Source organism: Corticium candelabrum, chromosome 7 (genome assembly GCF_963422355.1).
Source record: "Corticium candelabrum chromosome 7, ooCorCand1.1, whole genome shotgun sequence".
Taxonomy (NCBI): domain Eukaryota; kingdom Metazoa; phylum Porifera; class Homoscleromorpha; order Homosclerophorida; family Plakinidae; genus Corticium; species Corticium candelabrum.
In genome coordinates this window covers 2,514,672-2,539,022 of record NC_085091.1, presented here as the reverse complement: position 1 = coordinate 2,539,022, position 24,351 = coordinate 2,514,672, and the positions used below count along the sequence as shown (strand labels likewise).

The 24,351-nt window shown below is 41.5% G+C and overlaps 2 protein-coding genes across 3 annotated transcripts in view; both read left to right on the top strand.

Moving 5' to 3' along the window:
- LOC134182685 (protein O-GlcNAcase-like) overlaps positions 1-453 on the top strand; it is a 2,381-nt gene extending 1,928 nt beyond the window's left edge. The window contains exon 4 of the mRNA XM_062650114.1: positions 139-453. The gene's annotated coding sequence lies outside the window, so the exon portion shown is untranslated. The remainder of the gene's footprint in view (positions 1-138) is intronic.
- Positions 454-1,637: 1,184 nt separating this feature from the next.
- Positions 1,638-23,872, top strand: LOC134181959 (cilia- and flagella-associated protein 74-like). 2 transcript variants are annotated; one of them, XM_062649255.1, is made up of 45 exons: positions 1,638-1,923; positions 3,161-3,293; positions 3,466-3,514; positions 3,583-3,671; positions 3,804-3,902; positions 4,438-4,542; positions 4,602-4,775; positions 6,628-6,738; positions 6,793-6,895; positions 7,296-7,453; positions 7,512-7,542; positions 7,775-7,873; positions 7,944-8,076; positions 9,693-9,744; positions 9,814-9,883; positions 9,951-9,995; positions 10,065-10,142; positions 11,086-11,246; positions 11,523-11,589; positions 11,643-11,871; positions 12,240-12,340; positions 12,436-12,876; positions 13,404-13,526; positions 13,586-13,642; positions 13,699-13,763; positions 13,826-13,954; positions 14,010-14,097; positions 14,407-14,580; positions 14,634-14,726; positions 14,819-14,859; positions 16,956-17,217; positions 17,582-17,761; positions 17,820-17,944; positions 18,348-18,467; positions 18,540-18,643; positions 20,701-20,756; positions 20,830-20,949; positions 21,904-22,267; positions 22,632-22,720; positions 22,784-22,904; positions 22,973-23,088; positions 23,156-23,227; positions 23,293-23,358; positions 23,419-23,448; positions 23,507-23,872. In XM_062649255.1, exons 1-45 carry the CDS (start codon positions 1,704-1,706, stop codon positions 23,573-23,575), a joined length of 5,412 nt encoding a protein of 1,803 aa, XP_062505239.1. In that variant the 5' UTR covers positions 1,638-1,703; the 3' UTR covers positions 23,576-23,872. The 2 variants fall into 2 exon arrangements, with proteins under 2 accessions (XP_062505239.1, XP_062505240.1); XM_062649256.1 differs by lacking the exons at positions 21,904-22,267; positions 22,632-22,720; positions 22,784-22,904; ... (3 more) ...; positions 23,419-23,448; positions 23,507-23,872 and having other exon boundaries at positions 20,809-20,946.
- Positions 23,873-24,351: the final 479 nt, after the last annotated feature.

The following is a 24,351-nucleotide window of genomic DNA, read 5'->3' as shown; positions in this document are numbered from 1 at the left end:
CTGGTAGTGTAGGCGTGTCCAAATTTACGTGGGTGGGATCACATTTGAGTTTGCCTCACACAGTTGGCTTTTCAAGAGTTGACGGATCTGCATCACTCATGTGCTGTCAATGTAATGTTTTGATGATTCTCTGTTTAGGGCCTCGGTGTCGGAAAGCGGATGGTGCAAGGCTTGCTGTCTGCACTAAAAACACACGGATCTACCGGCGTCTTTCTCGAGATGGCTTCAAAGAATGATGCCACACGACGGTTTTATTATAAGCTCGGCTTTCACGAGCCTCTATTGAAAGAGGGAACGATAGTGCCGGACGATACTGCCATTTTGGCTCGAAAATTATAGAATTGGTTAATGGGTTGTAAATGGAGAAGGCACAGGGTTTTGGTTCTTCTGATTGGAAGTGTTCTAATGAGAGAAATATGAATTTGACCTTTCGGTTGAGATTGTTGAACTGTACTATCATTTGTAGCCTTGTGTTAAGGTCTGGATAAGGAAGATCAGAGCTGTATAGAGACCAGCCTGTGTAGCCAGACTTGTCTGTTTTGACTTTCTTGTCTTTTTCTTTTTTAAACAGATAGGTAGATATCAGAGTGAGGAATCCTATTGTTAGGTTCCTTGCTCTGACAAACTTTCTCAAGCTCCGTCATTACTCCAGTTCCAAAACACTGTGTTCACTTGATTATTACCTTTCCTTCAATGGGTTAGCCAGAGTTAAAGGTAAAGTAAGGGATGAGATCTTTCTCAAGATTGACACGTAAAGTTGTTAATTGGTGAAAGTGTTTGATTTATTAACTTAAGCTGTATGTTGCTACACTGTAATAGAGCTTCAAACACCTGCAAAAATATAGAAACCTAATCTTCTGCACAATATCTGAGTATTGAAACCTTCAACATATGGTATGAATAGGTTGAAGAATGTCAACACTTCTACAGGCGCAAATCTAGCAAACAGTCACTGTGAAGGTGCCACAATTAGTATTAATTAATTAGAGGACTAAAGAGGTGTGAACTCTTCCCAGCCTTGGCCAATGTAGAGGCTGGGGGCTTACTCGAACCCTGGAGTAATAATCAAGCGAGTACATATCTATGGTACAGGCACAGCAAATCCCAATTAATGTCATGATACTGCCAAAGGCTTGTGGACAACTTCTATATTGAGTACTAGTTTGACTATGCTTGACAGTAAGGTCGATTGATGGAGCATTTGAGGCAATGGTCTTTAGACTTTAGAGGGAGACTGATATCCTAATAAAGCTTCTATATGATGATTGTGTGGGGTAGTAATGATCACCTGCCCTGTCTTGTTTTCGATCTTTCCCGATCTCAACAGCTTCTGCTGTGACACCTGGTTTAATTTTACTGCCATTGAGATGTATGATGGTAGTAGAGTGTCTCACTGCTGACGCATCAAAATATGCAGCACAGTCCTCTGGTAAGTCTGACAGGTTGATTTATTATTCCTATTGGAAGACATTTTGTTGGCATTTGCATACTTTATTTTTTGTCTCCTTTGTTGTGATGACCTTCCACTCTTTATTTTGAATTCATTTCGTCTATTGCCGCAAACTTACTCGCTTCGCTCGGTATTTCCCGGATTGGTTGCCTTAATTGGTTGCCTTAGGAATCTACACACCCGGATACGCGGTTGCATGGACACATCCAAGCTCGTACATTCGCGTATTTCTCTTGCAACTGCATCTTGAAATATGGACGCTCTCTTAGAAGAAGCAGAGGACGGAGAGGACGGATACGATGCGTTCGACGTGTCGTACGAGGAAACGAGGCAAACAAGAGACGCGGATTTGCCTACTATTGGTGTGAGCGGTGCTGTCAATGATGACGTGTTTGCTACGCCAGATGGCGATCAGTTTATCAGCCCAGTTGAGAGAAAACATTACAACTCAGACGAGGATAACAGTCGTCATGGTAACGTTGGGCATGTACTTTTTGTGCCCGGATGTTGTCTGTCTATCCTTACGTTTGCCTGTTCAATACTGTACATAGATTTCATACGTCAGAGCTAGTATACATAATGCGCAAGATGATCATTATGGCTTACAGACCACTTTATATTTAATTTAATTAAAAGACTAAAGACTTTGTCTGTCTGTCTGTCAAACATGATTTTCTTAGATCAACCTAAATAGACATTAGAGAAATAATCATAACTAAAGTTCAAAGAAGAATTACGTGTACATACTAAAGGAAGCTAGTGTGGGAAGACCTAAGTGCTGAGAGGTGCAGGCATCTCATATATCCAACACACAGTCCAGACAATTTCTTGAAAAGTGTCTGTCTGTCTGTCTTGTGTGTGTGTGTGTGTGTGTGTGTGTGTGTGTGTGTGTGTGTGTGTGTGTGTCTGTCTGTCTGTCTGTCTGTCTGTCTGTCTGTCTGTCTGTCTGTCAAATAACATTTATTTCAAACATACATCTATAATACAATGCTGGCAAGGTAATTATATAAAGTTCTGTATCTGTGAGAGTTTACTAGGACTAGACTTAACAAACAAACAAACATGTAACACTTAAAGAGAACAATGCAGACTACCCGGAGCCAACTTAGTGGCTGAAAAACTGGGTAGAGCAATCTACAGTACAGTCAATGTCATTTGTCAGAGCTGAGATTTTTCTCATCATGACCTTTGCGTTGCACTTCTGAAGTTGAGTTGAGTCTGTCTGTCTGTCTGTCTGTCTGTCTGTCTGTCTGTTTGTCTTTAATTTTGTTTGTTTGTTTGTCTGTCTGTTTGTCTGTCTGTCTGTTGGTCTGCTGTTGTCTTTTTGTCTGTTTGTTTATTTACCTGTCTTTTATTCATTCCTGCACTCGTATGATATCTAATAGTTAATACAATATATGCTTCATCTACTGTCTATGCAACTAACTGCATAAGAACATTTCAAGAAACAAGTGAAGTGCGTACACCACAGCGACATGGCAATAACCAAACCACACACTGTACATACACACACAACAACAACAACAACAAACATGATTTATCTGCAACTTAATTATTGCACGTCAATCCATCATCATGCTAATACAACGTAGCATTATGACTTTATTCCCAGCAGTCTACCCATACGCACCTTTAGCACACTTTCTATCATCACAACTATTGAAGTACATTTGCTGTGCATCTTCAGTGACCATCGATTAACTGTCATAGTTATCTCTCCGTTTGTCGCTGCTGTCAAGCCCGTCACCACGCCACCACTAGACACTGACCTAGAAACTCTATCTGACGTTGAATCATACTTTCAAGACGATTGGTTGAACGACAGCGAACATGATTTTGAAAAGTATGTCACTCATTGTCTCGAATGGTGTTGATAGCTTATGTTTCTTGAAATAAACACCACAGCTTTTATATTTGCTATTACTCCCATATTGGACGTTTAAACGAGGGAGGCATTTATTCTAGGGTGGTGTTTAATTGAAAAATATGGTATTTGATCATTGTGCATATGGTAGGTCTCATGTGGAATCGAGAGAAGGTGGTAGGGAAGTGATTGGAATGCAGGTGGAGTTGCTGATGCGTGAATGTTTTGAATGTGAATGTGCTGGTGTTGATGTGAGTTGTTTGGGAAGGAACGCGTGGCTATGCTGAGACTGAGAAGAGAAGTGGATGAGATTAACAAACTGGTCGCCGACTGTCAACTGCAAGTTCAAGAGTCAAAGTATTGTGTAGTTTGTGTGTGTGTGTGTGTGTGTGTGTGTGTGTGTGTGTGTGTGTGTGTGTGTTTGTGTGTGTGTTTGTGTGTAGTCTGTGTCTGTGTTTGTGTCTATTTGCATGTTTAAGTCTTATTTAGGAGAGAGTTGGTAAAGTGTCATGACATGATTGATGCCTTACAAGCAGAACGTCTTTCTGTTGAGGCAGAAATTCAACGTCATGAAGAGAAGAAGAATATGTGAGAAAGAGATACATTCTTCTAATACAATAGTTTAGTGTATTGAGAGATGCATTCTTCCAATACAATAGTCTAATATACTGAGAGATGCATACCTCTAATACATATATTGAGAGATACATACCTCCAATACAATAGTCTAGTGTATTGTAAGATGCATCCCTCCAATACAATAGTCTAGTGCATTAAGAGATGCTTCCTTCCAATACGGTAGTCTAGCGTATTGTGAGATGTATCTCTCCAATACAATAGTCTAATACATTGAGAGATGCATACCTCCAATACAGTAAGCTAATATATTAAGATACATTTACCTTCAATACAATAGTCTAATATATTGAGATATGCATACTTCTAATACAATAGTCTAATATGCTGAGAGCTGCATACCTCCAATACAATAGTCTAGTGTATTGTGAGATGCATCTCCAGTACAATAGTGTAATATATTGAGCTATGCATACCTTCAATACAATAGCCTGATATATTTAGTGGTGCACCCTTTTACTATTGCACACTTTCTGTCAATCACTAGAGCTGTTGTCATGAGACTAAAAGGCCAAGTGAGTCGAATCAGTCAACAAATCGAAACAGAGAAATCAATTGAACAACAGATAAAACAAACTATTGATAAAGCAGAGTAAGATAGTCTCTCTTGTTACATCATTACTGTAACAGTCTATACTCCATTTATGTCAGACTGGCTCTACACCACGCCGAGTTAGATCAGCACAGAAACGAAACAACTGCCAAGCAATTAGCAGGGATGGAAGAAACATTTGAGAAGCAGAACGAAGTTGCAGCAGTGAAGAGATTGAAGGAAGAAATCAAAACAGCAGCAGCAGCCGATGCAGCGAGAAAAATCAAACAAAGGTAGACGGATGACTTGAGTTGCAGTTTGTTATCTGCATAGCTGCTGTCATGTTTCCGCTTTGCTGGCTGCTTTGCTGCTTGTTTGCTAATACATCAACTTGCATGCTCTATACCTGCTGGTTTGACCTCTTGACTGACTACATCTGCATGGTTCTTAATAATAGCCTGGGTAGCACAGTGGAGCGAGGTGGTGATGTTTTCAGAGGTGTTTGTCTGTGTCACGGTGTGTGTATCTGTTGCCTGCCTGTCTGTCTTTGTATCTGTCTGTCTGTCTTTGTATCTGTCTGTCTGTCTTTGTGTCTGTCTGTCTGTCTTTGTATCTGTCTGTCTGTCTGCTGTCAATACATATATTTTCAAACATTGAACTATTATACACCATCTAAGCAAAGCAAAAAATACTACCCAAGCCAATAGGGCTTGGTTCTACCTACGACTAGTTATGTTTATGTGGCTGTCTTTTGAAACAATCTTCTTTATTTTCCTGTCAATCACTCTAGCATTTGATCGTTGTAGACACAGAAAACACAGATCTTCAGTATGTCTTGAAGGTTGATGCATTTTGGCTTTCCGTCTTCGTCTCTTAATAGCTGTGACAGTTTCTTCAAATAGTCTTCAGCTTTCTCTCCCCAACAGCCAAAATGTTCCAAAACTATAGGCACAAATGTTGGTCGAAAATCTTAGTCTGTCTGTCTGTCTGTCTGTTTGTATGTCTGTCTGTCACATTTATTTATATATGGAGTCTAACTGCAATCAGTGTTTGTGAACTACTAGTAAACTTAACTCAAAACAGAACTTGAAGGAACTAATAACTCTAAAACTCTAAAAGCAGCTATTTGCTACATGCAAAGCCGTCAGTGTTAGTAGTGGCTAAAGTACTCAGTGGCATAGAAGTCACATCTGTTGTCTCCAGTCAGTGAAGACGACTTCTTGGAGATGAAGTTGGCATTGCACTTTTGGAGGTGGACTGAAAAGCATTTGCTCCAGAAGTCGATAAACTCCACTGGATTTGGTCTTCCGACTTCATCTGATGACTTCTTTGCTTTTTTTTAAAGAATTTCCATCCATCAATCTCCCATGCTCCAATGTGTTCCATTACTAATGGAATTGTATGGACGATTGAACCTCCTGGTAATTGTTGTTTGTCATATACTTTGCTCTCTTCCTGTCTGCTCTCCTTTCTTCAGCAGCACCATCAACACCAGCAGATGTGGGAAGATGTCACTGCTCTGCCAGTGGGCAAGGGAGATGTCAAGATCGATGTTGTATATGGTGTCGGAGTCAAAAAGACAATGTTTGGTTTGTTGTCTGTAGTGATGTACCTGTTTCTCGGCTCCCTGCGATGATGGATCTGCAGCCTGTGAAAACAATCTGACCTGGTTGATGAAATTGACTCATGAGACCATACGGGCCCTCCACCTGCCTTACAAGTCAATGAATGATAACCACTGTCATCTATATCAGCACCACAGTTGCAGGTTGTTGTGCAATTGGAGAGAGATATGGGCAAACCCAAATGAAGGAAGGACGCCTTGTGGAATCCGCAAGAACTAAGTGCGAATGCTTCTGATGTGGAAATTGCATTTAACGAAGCCCCAGCCTCCTTTCCCTTTGATGAGCAAAAGCGAGCTGCATCTGTCTGTCTTTTTGTCTGTCTGTCTGTCTGTCTGTCAATACATAAATTTCTTATACAAGACATTATTACAGTCTACACTAAAAATCAGGAAGTTCTGTCTGTCTGTTTGTCTGTATATAACACGATCTAGCCGGCTTCTAGTCATTTTACATTCATGTTTACACGTGTTTTCCTGTAAATTTGATCTACTGTCAATGCTTTTGTGATTGTTTGCAACAGAGAAGAGACAGAAGCGGCAGAACGAGCCGAACAGAAACGTAGAGATCTTATAGCCGATGCACAACTAAGTCAAGCAAAGACGGCAAGATTTCTTGAAGAAACCTTGTCTAGGTACGAATGATGATGCATTTTGACTGTCTTGTCTAACCTATGTGCTTGCATCAGAATGAGACAGCAAGATGTAGCCAATCACAAACAGAATTCAGAAATGATGAAACAGCGAATGCAGTCACTACTAAGGCTGAAGACAAACATTCAAGATAACAGAGTATTACATATAAAATGTTGTGAACACAAAAATGCATTTTGTTTTCTAACGTGGAGCTGCTCACTACTTACACTAACATTCTAATGCTCATTGTTTGAGGCTAGCATTTACTTTAGGTCCTACCGTGCCTGAAGGCACAAGTTGTCTCGATCTATTTCATTTTGTGCTTGTTCTTTGACTCGTATGAGGTCGACACTCTGGCGTTTGAGGTCTCGAGTGTCCTTCATATGTTTGTCTTGACCGTCCTTGAGTCTTGTCTTCTGTTGTCCAAGTGATTGCTGTTTGGGCGCTGACTATGTGCCATCCTTAGGGCATGTAGTTTACAGTTTGAGATTTATTTAAAACTTAGTATTGTAAACTAGTCACGTGTAATCGTTAGTTATCACACTCTGTTGTATAGGACAGCATGAGAGCTCTACAGATGATACGGAACAAGCACAAGTCAATAGCTGATTGTGAGGAGAAGAAAGAAAGACAGAAAGCAACAGAAGAAGGGCTGAACCCAGTCGAGGTTCTTATGAAGAAGAAGCGCTTGCAGGCATTGTTTAAGGAGAAGGAGTAATTAGACTGTTTTCGAGAGTGACTATGTGCTTTGTATTTGATTGTTCTGGTTCAGGGAATTCAGCAAGCAACAGGAGAAGAATAAGGTTGAGTATTTGTGCGTGCAGTTGTCTGTCTGTCTGTCTGTTTGTATGTATGTCTGTATGTCTGTAAGTGTGTCAGTCTGTCTGTCTGTCAGTATGTGTTTGTCTGTCTGTCTGTCCGCTTGTCTGCCTATCTGTATGTCTGTCTGTGCATGTGTGCATGTACATATTGATACTTTGTAGTGTGACATCTCAACAGCACCAGCAACTCCATAGCTGTGCATTGTCTTTGCAGGTGAACATTGTTGACAAACTTTTGCGTGAACAAGAACAAGCAAAGAAAAGGGAAAAGAAAGATCAACAGCCCCAGTGGCAAAGCAAGCAAGAAACAAAAGTAGACGTCAAATATCAAACTTATCAAGTGCAAATTTTGCATTATACACTGTACATACTTCGATGCTTAGAAATCAAGTCACGACATTGTTACGTCTTCTGTGGGTGTCCATGTGGATATTGAGGCTGCTCAGAACAAGGAGGTGGTTGATATTGATGGAGAAGAGAAGGCAGAGACAGAAATGAAAGACATGCTGTCACCAGGTTAGTTGAAACTAATAATCTAGCTACTGTAGTTGTGACATGCAATGACAGGAGAGCAAAGTTCTCTACACTGTTACTGGGCTGTCACGCTTTTTCTTGAAAAAATACGTAGTCTGCCTGTGGCGTACAATAACCACGCCAACTAAAACTACACTTAAACTCCCTTTATCTGGGTAGCTTGGAATGGGCACTGTGGGTAACTCGGAATTGTCTGGTTCACGGGACACTTACACCACAGTTCTCAAAGCAAGTGTTATATTTATTGTACCCTTACCTCTGTATCTCTAGATTGATCCATATTTCAAAGCGTGCACTGCGGAACGTCATACACTACTTACATGTTCACTCTATGTCACTGGAACAGTCACTATGACTAAATTTTGGGACAAAAAGAAGTGATCGATATTTGCCAGAGCAACTCCCTCTATATGCCACGTGGTCCATGCTAGAAACACCTGATGCAATTAGATGTCCGGTAGACAGACATGCCTGGAAAAAGAGTTTGAGTGGAGACGATGATGATGTAACATTACATGTCATCTATTGAAGAACATCAGTTTATCAAAGTTTACCCAGTTACCAGTCACTATAAAGTGTTACCTAATACATTTCTGATATTTACTGGCGAGCATCTATCATACCAGGTGCTGTAATACTATAGTAGTATGCACCCACAAATCAATGCAACATAATGTCTTTAGCCACAGAGTTTAGCAAGTTTGCTATTTTCAAAGTCCATTGCAATTTTCCACCAGTGATTTTGCGTAGGTCATTGTAGGGGCTGAAACAAACCATTCTTGCATACAATATATAAAATACGTAGGAGTGGCAGCCCTGCTGTCAGCCATTTAGACAACGAGAGCGGCCAGACAGGGTTGATTTCGACTCTGGTGCTGGTCCCAGCTGAGCACTGACCTAGACATCGCACTTTCACACCCGTGGAGCCAAGAAGCAATAAAAGGATCCGCAACAACTGACGCTATGCAGCTACTGAGAGGATCGAAAAACGTGCAAAATACCAACATCAAAGGATACACGGCAGTTTTAACAGCTCGGTATTTACTCCTCTAGTTTAACATTTTGGAAGGTGAGGAGACAGTGCAGTAGAATATCTCAATACTAAGAGATGTAGAGACATTGAAGGTCGCTGCAACAAAGCTGAGTTTTGTTGTTACTGGAGGAAGCGATTCTCTGTTCTGCTTCAAATCTAATGCGAGTGTCATTCTACACAAGTTGTCACGTCTTCTCCCAACAGCAGAGAAAGGATTTATGCTGGACAGTGCCATTCAAGGCGCTGTTTATTACCAATGATCTAGTGCTACTATTTGCACATAGTTTTGACTTTTAGTTTGCTGTAACCATGACTTGGTAGCTGAGAGAAGTCAAATTTGTGTGCATAGTCACCTGTCTGACCACCAACCAGTCAAGAATTGTCATCATGCAGGTTACCTCTTTCTCGTGTGTCAATCGATTTGGCTATTTAAATTAAGCACTCACTTGCCTGCTTTTCTGCCTTGTTGCATGGTTGTGTGTACATGTGACTATACATCTGATCTATCTATTGTTGGCTGTCTCTGCTGTTTTGCTTGCTGGTCTCAACTCTTACCTGTTCTTAGCCAATCAGGCTGCTTCCATTCTTACATCAGTAGAGAGCGATCAAGATGCAAGGTAACATACTCATTAACATTTGTCATTGAACAATAAGTTCACTATTTTATTGTCTGATGTTTCTTGAAGGGTTGAGGACGTTCAACTTGGAGGTCCTTCTATGGGAGTTCAAGGCTTGTGGCAGCCAGAAGATCATTTGGCAAGAAGCAGTCTAGTCAATCCTCACTGACATTCTTATTAGAATGACTTGCTTTGTGAATTTCTAGTTGCCATCGTTTGATCAAGATAAACACAAGAACAAACTAGAAGCAGTTAGCACCGTGATGAGTTATTTATGAAGTCTATAGAATATAAGATGTTGTGTTGCTTGGTGATGGCAGGAGATGATGGATCGGGTCATGCAAAAGCTGAAAGAGAGCGTCGTAATCACTCAAGTTGCAGCTGGGAAAGAATTCAAGGTAATCATCTTAGTAATCAACATTTTCTCTTTGTATCACGATAGTCAAGAAATGTAGACAGTCATGGTACCATATGGTTTGTTCACACTGAGGGTCAAATAGCTTTATTTCTTACTTATTAGCTACATCTGCACCCACATTAGGATACTTAAGGCTTATTCTCACTAAACAGCCTTGAGTCAAGGACACTTGAGTCCCACAAGGAGACTTATCTTTCAAGTGAACTTAACTAAAACCTGTCCACACGGACTCACTTAACTATAGTATTTTCGGGACTTTGCTGTGATTTTGAACATTTGCACCATGGCTTTCCAGGATCTGAAGTAGGCAGCTGAGGGATACTTTGTCAAATTGGCCTGCCTGGTGAGACGAGTAGGAAGTTGAATTAGTGTAACTAATCAATTACGTAGGCTAAGCACTGTCCACACATTGTCCATACAACAGACTTTAATCTAGCTAGGGTGGCGGAGATCGTGTGAGCGCAAGTCAAAGGATTTATGTTGGAGCAAAAGTGGTTTTCTGAAATTGGTTCCTTGTTTGCATGCACAACATCTGCATACAGTTTGGTGTCTGTAGATGGAAGGAGAGTTTGAGGATGAACAGAAATACCTTTCTTGTTTTTTTGTTTTTTTATTGAAGCACGCACTACAACGCGCGACTACAATGAGTGGACTTGAAAATTAGAACAAACATAAGGTACAAACCAAAGTCCCTTAAAGAAGTATCCTGGACGTAAGTGTGAATGCAACTGATTTGAAGGAGACTTCGTTATGTAGGAAATAAGGCTATATGAGTGCCAGTGTGAACACACTCTTCGTTTGTCCTTGCAACAAGGGACCTTACCATGTGCCTTATTTTATTCTTATCTAGTGTCCTTGAATCAAGGCTGCTTGAGTGTGAATGCACATTTTGTTCACTTGTAAGTTGTTGGTTTCAATTATAGGGCAGACCGTTTAACAGCAAGCCAGAAGTGATTATATTTGAAGACTTTGACGTTGGCAAGACTTACCACAAGAAAGTCGTTCTCACTAACGTGTCTTACACAATCAACTACTGCAAACTGCAGGGCATGTCTGACAGTCTGGCGAACAGTATTGATATAACGTATGGTCTACTTGTTTGTTAACTAATTAGAATTATTAACACCAGCAATATGATCACATTGATTGGTGCACTAATTGACACTCTGACTAGCGGTAATGAGCACATGTGCTGCATTCCAATTTTCCTTCTGTCCTTCTGTCCTTCTGTCCGTCCATCATTTGTCTGTCTATTGTTTGTCCATCTGTCGTTTGTCCGTACTGACACATACTACTGTAACCCTAGTGCATCCACGTCTCGAGTTGATTATTATATTTGAGTATTGTATGCCCCTCGTAGGTTTGATCCACCCGGTGTGATGTCAGCCGGAATGACGTGTGAAATGATCGTCACATTTATTCCCGAGGTTCAACAAATGGGTTCCACAGCAATTTCCATTTAACATATTTTGTATTGTAGGTCAACTCTGATCTATCCGGTGAGGTATTCTTTCTAGCTCAGACTGGATCGTTTTCTGTGCCTATTCAGTGCGTGACGAAAAAGTGCAAGTTGTCTGTGAGCTCCAGTTGTGTCGAGTTTCGACCAGCATGTGTAGGAGAGACAAGACGACGGACATTTCAGTTAAAGAACGAGGGAGCACTAGGGACAAGATACGTGATAAAACAAATATCTGACGTTGACTCAAGTGGTATGCATTTTCATTGTAAATCAGTAGTGTCTGTCACCATTTACATTTTGGTCAATATGAGCATTGGTTTATCTCTCAATTTGTTTTTTGTTGTTTGTGTTCTTCATCTGACTTTCCATTGCAGTTGATTGTTTTCGTGAAATTAATTGAACAATTACAGTCTATTTGTCAGACTGATTTTTGTCACTTAGTTTTCTTTCGGCTTGTAGTATTATAATAAGGTTAGCTTTTTTGTCTATAGACTTGTAAAACATTTTTCTGTATTGAACGTTGTCTTGGATCATTGTATTTCTAGTTTCTTTGTGCTTGTAAATGTCTTTTAAATGCTGCCAGTTGTGAATCGAATTGTAACATTACTTTGTTTTTAGATCAAGGGAGCGTGTCCTTGCAGTTCTCTCAACCTGGTCGCAATTCTGTCAGTGAGATTGACAGTACAGACACTGCCGACGGTGCCAACGTGTCATCAGAGGTATAAACACATAACAGACTTACTGCTACACAATGCATGTGTACAATCGATTGTTACATCTGATATTTGCTTCATCAGTATTGTTTTTTTCTTAGCATGAACAACAGATTTCATTGGGATCTCTCCAATTGAATACCAATGATACCAACTTACTTTCCAAGACTATTGACCATGTAAGCTCATCGCTGTTGCATACTGTTGTTGAACGTGAGGATGAAGGTGAAGACGAAGGAGAAGAGAAGGCGGAAAGTGAAGGAGCAAGTGATAAAAGGGATGAGGGGAAGAAGAGCGACAAGGAATTGGGTGATCAATCAGAAACAAAGTCAACAGCTGTGTCTTTAGTGGATGATCCTATGGTGATTGAAACTGAGTCACTAAAGCAGTCACAAGTGACTGTGCAGTCACTTGTCACTGCAGAGCTGACAGCATCTAGTCAATTGTTATCAGAACAGTTACAAGAGAAACAAGATGCTCAGAATGCAAGTGAACTTGAGCAGTCTCTTGGGCCTGCAGAGTATCCTCTTAAGTTTGGAGTGGTGCGTGGTTGTGGTGTTGTTGTTGTTGTTGTTGTTGTTGTTGTGTTTGTGTCGTATGCCTTTGTTTCTGTCTATCATTCTACCTGTTTGTCTCAATCTCTGTCTGCTCTCTGTCTGTTTGTCTGTCTGTCTGTTTGTCTGTCTGTCTGTTTGTCTGTCAAAAATCATTTATTTCTTACATCAAACTCTGTCTATCTGTGTGTCTGTCTGTCTGTCTGTCTGTCTGTCAAGTCCATTAGTTAATGACTTTGTTGTTGGCAAGGACCGGTTTGTATTTTAAAAGTCCTAGCATATGTACAAGTAGAATCTGTATGAGAATAAATTATCTGTCTGTATGTCTGTCTGTTTGTCTGTCTTTCTCTGTCTCTCTGTTTGTCTCTCTGGTCTGCCTCTCTATCTGTCTCTCTGTTTGTCTGTTTGTACATGTTTGTCTATCCATGTCAACATGTCTGTGTGTATGTGTCTATGTCTGTATGTGTTTTTGTTTGTTTCGACTTACCTATTTACTGTGACGCTTTGGTCTGTAGAATGCAAAAAGCTTTCTTGATCCACATTCATCTCTTGACATCGAAGTCATCTTTACTCCTGTAACAGCCGGTAACTTTGAGAAAAAGTACAGAATTGTCTTCTCGGAGCAAGCAACAGAGGAGGTGTTGACATTCTTTTGTCAATAATTGTGGCCTCGGCTTATTACTCTACTGTTGGTTAGATCATCATAACAGTGACTGGATCCGCTATTGATCTCCCAATTTACGTTGAGAAACAAGTAAACAGGTTCTTGTAGTTGTAATAAACGCTTACTGCATGCATGTTTTGCTTCAGGTGATTCAATTGAAGGTGTGCATGCTGGACCATCTCTACCAAGAGGCAGTTCTTGTTCACAACAGGTTAACTGCTGTGTGTCGTTTATGTTTAGTTGTTTTGAGATCTGACATCTTGCAATATGCAGATCAGCAACTGCATTGAGGGTAACATTCACTGTTCCTCCTGCTCTGCGAGATCACATCGAAATTCTACCAAAACACGGTCTTGTGCAAGGCGAATCGTCGTTTTCTGCACAACTGAAATTTTTGCCACGGTAAGGTGTTTGTACTTTGTCACATTCGTGGAGGTTATTTATGTGCTAATCACAGGCGTTCAATACTGGAAGTGTGCAGTGAGCGTTTAAACGTGCATACTGGAAAACTGGACATTCCAGTAACAATTCAGGTTGCTGATCAGGTAAGTTCAGCATTCAGACCTTCAGACATAAAGTGCATGTATTGAAACTATAGAAACGTATTTGGGTCTTGAGCAAACCAGAGATTTATGCAGCTATCAGCTGTCATCTTTATGAGTACTACCCAATGCAAAACAGCTTTCAAAAGCAGCAGTTATGCTGCAAACATATCTGAATTTGAACCAAGTGTATGCATTATGTATGTCTGGACTCTAAGCATGCCACAACTGTCACTACATTTTGTGGAGTTGAGTCATGTGTACAGGCTTTTTGTGAGTGTTTTTGTGATTGAACATTTTTAACATTTCTAGACACGGCCAGTATTCTTTACTGTCCAAGCTGTCGTGACCAGTACAGACCTTGAGTTCGACACCACAAACATTGACTTTGGGACGTGCACTATTTACGAAGCAGTTGTGAGTACGATTCGACTAAGCAACAAGTCAGTTCTACCACAAGCCTACGGTTTTGTTCAGCTGCCCAAGGCTAGTTTATACTTAATATTGTTTAGGGTTGAAAATGATGGAATTGTTTGTAGGGTGTTGATGTTCAACCGAATGATGGATTTGGTACTTTGCTTCCAGAAGAGACTATCAGCCTTGACATTATTTTCAGTCCTGAAAAGCCGAAGGTAATGTGTGTTGCTTGACCATGTCGTTGCATGTTGCTGGTGATTTGCTGTGACATACAGTAGTTGAGAAGGGTCTTGTTTGTATTGCATAGGAATACAAGTTAACTCTGACGTGCAAATCAGGCATTGGAAGGTACATCTGTTTGTCTGTTTGTCGATTTCCTTTGTACGACTTCCTGTCTGGATGCATGGATGGATGGATGTCTGTCTGTCTTTCTGTCTGTCTCTCTGTCTGTCTGTCTGTCTGTCTGTCCGAAATGCAGCACGGTTGAGATCTCTGCAAGGATGAGGGGCTAGTGCATGGCTGGATGTCATCCCCACTTCTGCTAAGCACTCTTTAAAACAAATGAATTTTCTTTAGCGTCTTACCTGAGGTTGGAATTGGTTCTACCTTTCACCAATTGGATTAAAAGTATGATTGTTGTCATGATTTGGATGAATATGGATACCATCTTTTAACCTGTAAATATGGGGTTGGACCTGTGTGGTCTCATAATTCAGTCTTGAATGGGTGGAGTGAGTGCCTGTCTGACCTTCACATTCCCCATCAAACAGAACCAAAACATCAATACATCAATACTGAAGACCGTCCAGACATTACAGTGTTTGATCCAAATACTGGACAGAATTTGGATATTGATGTGTCCCTGGCTCATTCGTGGAGTCAGGACATTATTAGGAGGGCTAGCAAGAAAAATGGTCATGCTGCCGTAACAAGAGAAGACAAGAAAATGAAAAAATATTCAGAAGAGCTTGTTCCAGGAAGATATGTATCAAGGTGTGTTCCTCTTGTGATAGAACATTTTGGGAAGTGGGGCACAAAGGCAGAGTATTTTTGCAGCATTTGCCACAACACTCAGTAAATCCAGAAGCCAATGTTAATGCTTCCATGTTCATGTTGTATTGGAGAAAAAGATTTTCTACAATTCTGCAAAAATGCAATGCCAATGTTATTCTTAGAAACTTTCAAAACTGTCACCTAATCATGGTGATTTAGATAGATTATTTGAGTTTGACATTCAAGCCTGATCTTTTCTCATAGATTTCCCATGGCCAGGTCATTAGGAGGGTTTCTAGGTAGCTGGTTTGGTTTCAGTAGGACACCACTTATTCGACGGGCATGGGACCAAAAGGACGTCAAATAACCGAAAACGTCGGATAACTGACGCATTTTGAAAACGGCTGCAGAATACTTAAAGAAGCTCAACATCTAATTGTACATGTAACAACTAATACAGTACAACTTCTGTGACTAGGGAGAACACTAATGGGAACTGTCAAGACTTAAAGTAACCAATAATCTTAGTCTGGATCAATGCTTTCACTCTTCTTGCTGTAGTTTTCATCAGCAGCCCATTCAGTAGGACCATTATGCTTACTGAAACTTCAGGTTGCTCTTCCAAGTACTGAAGAACCGTTTCTAGAGCTTCACATTAAATTTGATGACACGTGGACCACGGATACAGTACTGTACACACAGGAATCGTATATCCTAGCGTGCGCACAACCTTGCAGTTCAGACAGGCCATGCACCGTCGGATAATCCATGCTGTCAGATAACTGAGGGTCGGATAAGTGGTGTCCTACTGTACATCTAATTTAAATGACATTTAATTTCTTCAAATGCCAGTAAGAACGAGAAAGACCACACCTACAAATCCCGGATGTCTACTTTCAGTTTCTGTTAGAAAAGTAGGAAAATGTAATCGTGGTTGTAAATAAAGTAGGCGTGTTTTACGTTTAATTGCTCTGCTGACCACCAAATTTGGAGAATTTTAAACCCTGATTACAGACTGAACTTTAAAATTGAGTTCTGTCTGTCTGTCTGTTTGTCTGTCTGTCAAAGAACATTTATCGAAAACATCAACGCTAAAATACATAAAAGGCTACTTATAACACTAAGAGTTCACGATAAACGACCAGTGGTTATAAAAGAGAAACTCTAACGAACAGCCATCTGATGTTTGTAGCTATCGTGTCTGTCTGTCTGTGTCTGTCTGTCTGTCTTTTTGTCTGTCTGTCTATCTGTCTGTCTTTATGCTTTTCTACTAGTAAACTTGATTATACTGTATAAGTTCTTTGTGTTTTTTACATAAGTAGTTTATAACTCTGTTTCTTGCTGACTGTTATCGGTTACATATTCCGGCTGTCTCGCTGATGAACCTTCGATCAACAATATTTGCCATTATGGCTGATCTAAACTTATTGCCTAATTATAACACTTTCTAGAGAGTTCCAAATCAACTTTGTGGCTATCGCCATTCTTCCTGCTTTGTGCCTGTCTCACAACGTCATCGACTTTTGCCCCACACCCATTGAAGACTCTCGCTCAACTCTTGTCTACGTCGAAAATCCCATCCACAGCCCTCTTAGCGAAGAATCAATCAGAGGTCAAGCGCCACCTTCTCTACCCATGGCATTTGAATTTGCCGTTCCTCAGGGCTACCCTTTGTACATATCACCTACTGTAGGCATCGTGCAACCAGGCGAGGTACGTACTGATACTATTTTATTACAAATAAACCATGGGAATGAATTACTTGTTTGACAGGAGTTGTATGCTCATAAATTCGTGCGCATGCGCGTTTTATACTTTATTATTGATATCAATTTGCAATGCACAAGAATGTAAGACATATATTTATTATACAACCAGCATTTCTCAGTCATATGGGAACAAACTTGGTGGAGTTCAAGTATGTCACGAGAAGTATTACAACAAAGTCAAAATTGAAACTTAATATTATTTTAAAAAACACGCCTACTAATCAAAATTTGGTTCCTGTCAAACAACTGATTTTATTCTTGTGGCCTTACGTGTCCTTTTGTAATTGCATGATGTGTGTACGGTACAGAGACATCAAGTTTCAGTAACGTTTGCTCCTCGTCTTGATCGGGGAGCTGTTATGGCTCACGCTTGGAATTTAGCTAAAGAGAAGGCACTGCTGGCAGCTAAAGTTAATCGAGAGGCAGCAGAGATGGCAGCAGCAAAGGAAGCTGAGGAGAAAAGTCAGCTTCAAAGTCAAGGAGCTGGTGTACGTTAGATCTTATAAATGAAACTAATATTTAGTTTGGGATTGATTTCTTACTTAGAAAAAGAAGAGAGGGGTGGATCGGAAGGGTGCCAGTAGTGGTATGAAGATGGCACCTCGTTGTTCAACAAGTATGACAAACAAGAGGGGACAAGAACAGAAAGAGGTTTCTCAACCTGTTGAAGGGTATAGTCTATCTTTGACACACACACACACACACACACACACACACACACACACACACACACACACACACACACACACACACACACACACACACAACGTTAGGAGCTGCCAGATACTGGTTACGCCCCAGCTAACAGCTAGGCTCTTGTGCACTACTCAGGAGAACTCTGGGCTTGCGCTAGCAATCTCTACTCGCAGGAGCACGGGCTTGTGAAGCCAACTGTGGTATGAGCGCTCGAAGTCTCACCTGAACCCCTGTGGCTGATGTCACATCAAACACACACACACACACACACACACACACACACACACACACACACACACACACACACACACACACACACAAATAAACAAACAAACAGAATACATGCACCTTTAAATAGTTTACTTTGTTTATCTGAAGGTCCGATGAGTATTGGGAGGCATCCTCTGCTTTACTTCGGACCTTCAACAATGAGTCGACTCGTCTGTTTGTTCCTTGCTTTGTTGCTGCCATCAAGAAATCCGATAAATTGGACTACAGGTCTTTCTTACAACGTTGAATGCATTTTGATATATACACATAACGAATAATGTACCACGTATTTTTACTCAGGCCTGACGATACGTTGCACTTGGAAGTGAGTCTTCCCACTGTTCGTCCAAAGCTGGTGCTTGACAGAGGATCGAATATAGTCGACTTTGGTCCAGTGTGTAAAGGTAATATGTTATATTATCAATCAACTAGGCACAGTTGTTTTAGATTATTATATAATCTATTTTTTATTTGTTAATTTATTTATTATTTTTAATTTATTATTTATTATTTTATACAATTTGTTTAATTTGTTTTAATTTTAATTTGGAATTTGTTATTTTAATATTTGTCGTGCTCAACCAGATCAGTCTGGTTTGTAAGGTCTCTTGTAAGCACGGGAGGCAAACCCTGCCTCAGAGGTGCGTAGACCATCATAGCTGTCTAAACAGAAGACATAAGAAGCACTGCTTTCTGTAAGTGCTGCAGGTTGTGATGACCTGGAATAATGTCCAGCCACTGTGCAATACCTGCGTGCACTGTGCCCAACGCTCCCAACACCACTGGAACGACCAGTGTTCGACACTAGCTGCCACATGCGGCTCACCTCCACCCGTAAGTCACTGTATTTTGTCAACTTCTCAGCCTGTTTCCTGGCGATGTTGCCATCAGCAGGACAGCTGATATCAATAAGAAGACAAGTGTTTGTCTTCTTATTTCTGACACAGATGTCAGGACGATTGGCACCGATCTTCCTAGCAGTAGGGATGGTTGTATCCCACATCATAGCCTACAAGCCTATCAGGATCAGGCCTGTAGCCTGGCATCAGAAGTGGGCGGTGCGTAATACACCAAAATGGACCAATGACGCCACATACATGTTACATTTTAGCCTTGCAAATTATATATATACTAGCTGATTAGCCACTTTTCGCCTGGGCAACTCAAATTCCCGCGTATATATATATATATATAATTGGGGCATCATACAATTCGCTTATTGGGCGGAGAAAACACAAAATACCGGATAATATGTAACCCTGTATAAGTGACCAAGTATTTGCTTGAAGCTGTTTCGACAGTCTCAATTTAGAAGAAGTTTTCGCGATCCGTCAACGGGGACATGTGCTGCGTGTGCTTCAAGCGGGCCAGCAACTTCGTCGTTTCTTTCCTGCTTCAATGTCAACTTTTGCGGACTACAGACGAACGCATAGATGCAGGGACCTGCAGACTACAGCGAACTACACCATATTTCAAAGTGAGAAAAGGCTGCATGCTAGCTAAGGATGGAGCGCAAAATTGCAGCGGTTTGCGAGCGCATGAGGAACAAACATTTGTGACGTTACGACCTACAGACCAACACCAGCACAAAGCAAAGTACAAGAAACCAGCCACCGCCATGCAAGGGCACTAGCTGCTCTTCGAAGTAGAAAAGGTCGCGTGCTTAAGGAGTGGAAAAGAGCAGATAGCAGTTTGTGACCACATAGGGAACAAACAATCATATGGCTGCGTCCATGCATGGGGCACTTTTCTTTAGATATGTAGACACTACAATTAAAAACATCTTATATAGAAATGAGGAGAAATGTGTGAATTGCATGAAAACAATAGAGAGAATTAGACATAAGAGGAGCGCATACAAATTTCAAGGCGCGATTAGCGTACTATACGCGTCAGTATATATTACATTGGATCGAAAGCGGACCTCAAGGCTGAGTGGGCGGTTCGTCCGAATCCCCTAACCCCCAGTCTACGGCCTGAGGATGATGCCAGTACCATCTGCTCTCCACTGGAACTCAAAAATGACGACAAATGTCCCAGTGGATAATGGAGGCCACCTGATTGTGTCGATCAGTGTAGTCCATCGGTGCCAAGGCACTACAGCCTGCCACAATGTGGTCAACTGATTCCAGGCCGACACTGCACACGCAGCAAGTGGGACTGACGTTTCCATGCAGAATGTTGCTCTCATAGTACCGAGTCCGAAGAGCTTGGTCTTGAGCAGCAACAACCAGTCCCTCAGTTGCAGCAGGAAGATTCGATGACTTCAGCCATCTGTAGGTCCATCATTATTTAATATTTAATTTTGTAATATTTTTATTTTTAACTTGTTATTTTAATCTATTATTAATTTATTGCTATTCTGTTATTTAAATTTATTAATTTTGTTATTTATTATTCATTTTATCTTTTTAATTTTTATTTAGAATTTAGTGTTGACATTGTTGTGTTGTTAATTAAGGTCACATGAAGTTGAAGACTGTAGTCTTAAAAAATATCTCAGACCAGGTTCTTACGGTAGGTCATGCACACTGCTTGTTGACTGCTTACTGCTCACATGCATAGATAGTCGCTCTGTGTGGTTTGATAGTTGAGGTCGTCTGTGCTGGATCCAGACGGAACGTTTGAGTTGAGGAATGCGTTGCGTCCTATTCGTCCTGGAAGAACGCACGGCATGATGATCGGGTTTTGTCCTGCGACGGCCGAAAAGGTTAGCAAATTCCTCACTAACCAGCAATCGTGTGTTCAGTGGCGGATCCAAGGTTTTTCAAACGGGGGGACGCGTTTTAGACTCCCGATAATGTGACGTCACGAAACTAGAATTAATGATTTAGAAGTGATATCGGAATTAACGAAACATTGAAACATGATTACCTTTCAACTAACAACTACATGAGTTATATGGTACCGGATACTTGCAGGCACTTATAGCTAAGCACACTCAGGGATGGGTGGGACTCAGAGAGGGTGAGACTCAGATAGGGAGTGACATTCAGAGAAGGGTGACATTCAGAGAGGGGCGACATTCGGAGAGGGGTGACAAGAGGACTCACATTCAGAGAAGGGTGACATTTAGGAAGAGGTGGCATTCAGACAAGACTCGGAGAGGGACGAGGCTGGGAGAGGGACGAGACTCGAAGAGGGACGAGGCCTTGAGAACGAGACTCGGAGAGGGACGACGCTCGGAGAGGACGAAACTTGGTGAGGCACGAGAACTCAGCGAGGGGTGACCGTGAGTACTCAGAGAGAGGTTACAAATTACAGCATTCAGAGGACTACGGACACACTCATTGTAGAACTGTCAACAACTAGGATCCTAAATCGGGGCTGAGCGCGCTTCTCGCGACTCACAGGCGCTACGCGTCTGGACCGTCACTCTTAGCAAATGCAAACAGTACCCTGATGGTTTATTCTCCTAAAGCAGCTTCCACTGCAGCTTCAGGGTTCTTATCACATGATCACTACCAAGGTGCGCCCCTCTTGCGTTTATGCGCACCTGCCTTGGTCGTTTGCTCATTTCACTAATACTAAAGTGTGTATACAGTTTGGGTATGCTCACACACCTCGCAAGCCTTTTTTATTAACTGCTGGCCCGAAAACGCGGCCCAAGCTTTCTGCGCCATCCTCTAGATCCGCCACTAAGACATTTCCTACTTTCTCTTAGTTTTGGGAGGTGATGAACGTATTTTACGGCGATTCTTCCGTCTCCCTGCGTCTCTCCGGAGAGGGAGTCACTCCACAAGTGTCCCTCTCTCTTGAGGAAGATGTAATAGACTTGGGGGACCTTCTTCCACGCGACTCGTCATCACGGACTTTCCAAATTGCCAACACGTCTCCCATTTCCGTCCAATACTGCGTGCGACTCGACAGCTCGTTGTCGGGCTCGAAGAGCGGACGTCGGCGCGGTTTCGACTTGCTTGCCGAGCGAGACGCCATCGGAAGATCAAACGCGTTCGAAACGGGAAAGAAATGCGACGAAGGCTCGTGTCCGTTCGACGTCAGTCCGTTCAAGGCGACCATCACTGCAGGTTGGTTTCTAGGCCACAAGAGTAATTGTTTGACAGGAGTGCGCGCGCCGATTTTTTACCCTGTGGGCGTGGTTTTTAATTAGACTAAATTTTAAATTTTAAAAATATGCATTTAGACCTTGTAATACTTCTCTTGTTACATATACTTGACCTCTACCATGTTTGTTTACATGTACAACTTTGTGAAATCCTGGCTGTTCTAAATGAGGTATAATGAATGGTTCTATGTTGATATTAATGGTAAAAAAGTAAAATGCGCGCGGTTTTTGAGCATACAGTACAAATCCTGTCAAACAAGTAATTTTATTCTTGTGGACCTTAGCTTGCCATTTTGATTAGATTGGTTTGGGATGTTTTGCTGCAGGACAATCGCGGAACGTGACGGTCAAGTTCTCTCCGGACCATCCGGGTTTGCGTTATTTCGACACAGCTCGGATAGAGTTGAGCACACAAGTGTGCATTGCTCGTCTTGCGCTCGATTGTTTGCTGTGTAAGCCGTCCCTGTTCTCGTTTCAGGAAGACGCCAAAGCGGTAGAACTGGTCGGTCGCTGTTGGGCAAACAACATGTACACCACAGGTTGGAACGACTTTTCTACACGACGAGAGCTCAGTGATTACCGTCACAGATCTGATGCAGGTAGTCATTGCGGATGTATTTTGTCCTCATTTTTGTATAGCTATATATTCTTACGTCTATACATACAGAGACTGATGGAAAACTTCCTACAGGCTCGGTTTCGCTAATTCTTAGCAGTAAGGGTGGCAAATTGTCCTCACGTCGGATAGAAGTGGGCAGCATCAAGAGCGCTCTTATCAAGAAGGTGGGTCTTCTAAATCAATTATACTGAAGGAAACAGTGACGTGCGACAACGTTTGCTGTTGATTTAGTCGTCTGGTGACTTCGTCTTCGATCCTTTACCAACTGCGTTAGGGAAAACGTTTCAAATTGACACCATGAAGGTGAACTGTTTACTCAGCTCTGGTTTTCTCGTGTCTAATAATGTCTGTTGAACTTTTTTGTTAAGGCGGTTGTCGAAGGCGGCACGAGAAAGGTCGTTACCATTACATTCTGTCCACAACAAGATCATAAGGTTGGTGGCATTGTCACTGTATGCATGTGTGAGTAGTGGTGCATGTTTTTGTCGTTTCAGTTGTCTGATGTTATTACTGCCAAGACTATGGTAACAGAATAACAGATTAGTTGTGTGGACAATTTCATGATTGTTGTTGTTTTCGTAGCTTACTCTGAAAGGAGAAAAGATTCAGCAGTTTGAAGTTAGTTTGTGTGGCATTATCAAGTCACCATAACTTAATTCCTAGACAGATGAATAGTGGAGATGAAGGTATCAGTGTTCGACAGCAAAAGAATTTATTCTTCTGTAACGGGTAACATGGAAATACCTCTAGTACAAATCGTTTGCTTCTTATTGAAATTTATTTTGTGTTCCTTGTGAGTCGGTTAGCTAAACTCTGTGAGGAACGTATATAACTCTATTTCAGTAATTGTTTTATCAACTAGTGTTGAAACTAGCTGATAAACACTTAATTGGACAGCTAATACATGCAGGGTGTCACTCCAGTTCTTGGCTGACATCTAGATTGACTCTGAAAAGCTATACCAACCGTTGGTCTATTTGTGAAACGCCAACGGTGCGCGCGCGCGCGCGCGCGCACACACACACACACACACACACACACACACACACACACACACACACACACACACACATTTTATTCTGTCATTTTGAGGAAATTCCGTCTTCATTTACTATTTTTCCCAGATGAGCATATGGACTGCCAGGCACTCAGAACGCCTCAAAACCGTGGCAATCTCTATATATACATACAGGGAGACCTTACCCTGTGATACGTGACGTTAGCGAGGTGTTTTGGATGTGCATGCATTTGCGGGTATAGTTGACGGAAAGGGTCGAGACTAGAATCTGGTTGCTGGCGTCTGCATGGATGTCGACGCGAAACCATGCACACTGAGACGCTTGCAGGATGAGCCGGTCAGCTATGCGACAGATAAAAAAATTCGACCCGCACTGCGACCTGTTGATGCCTGTCAGTAGCGACGTCAG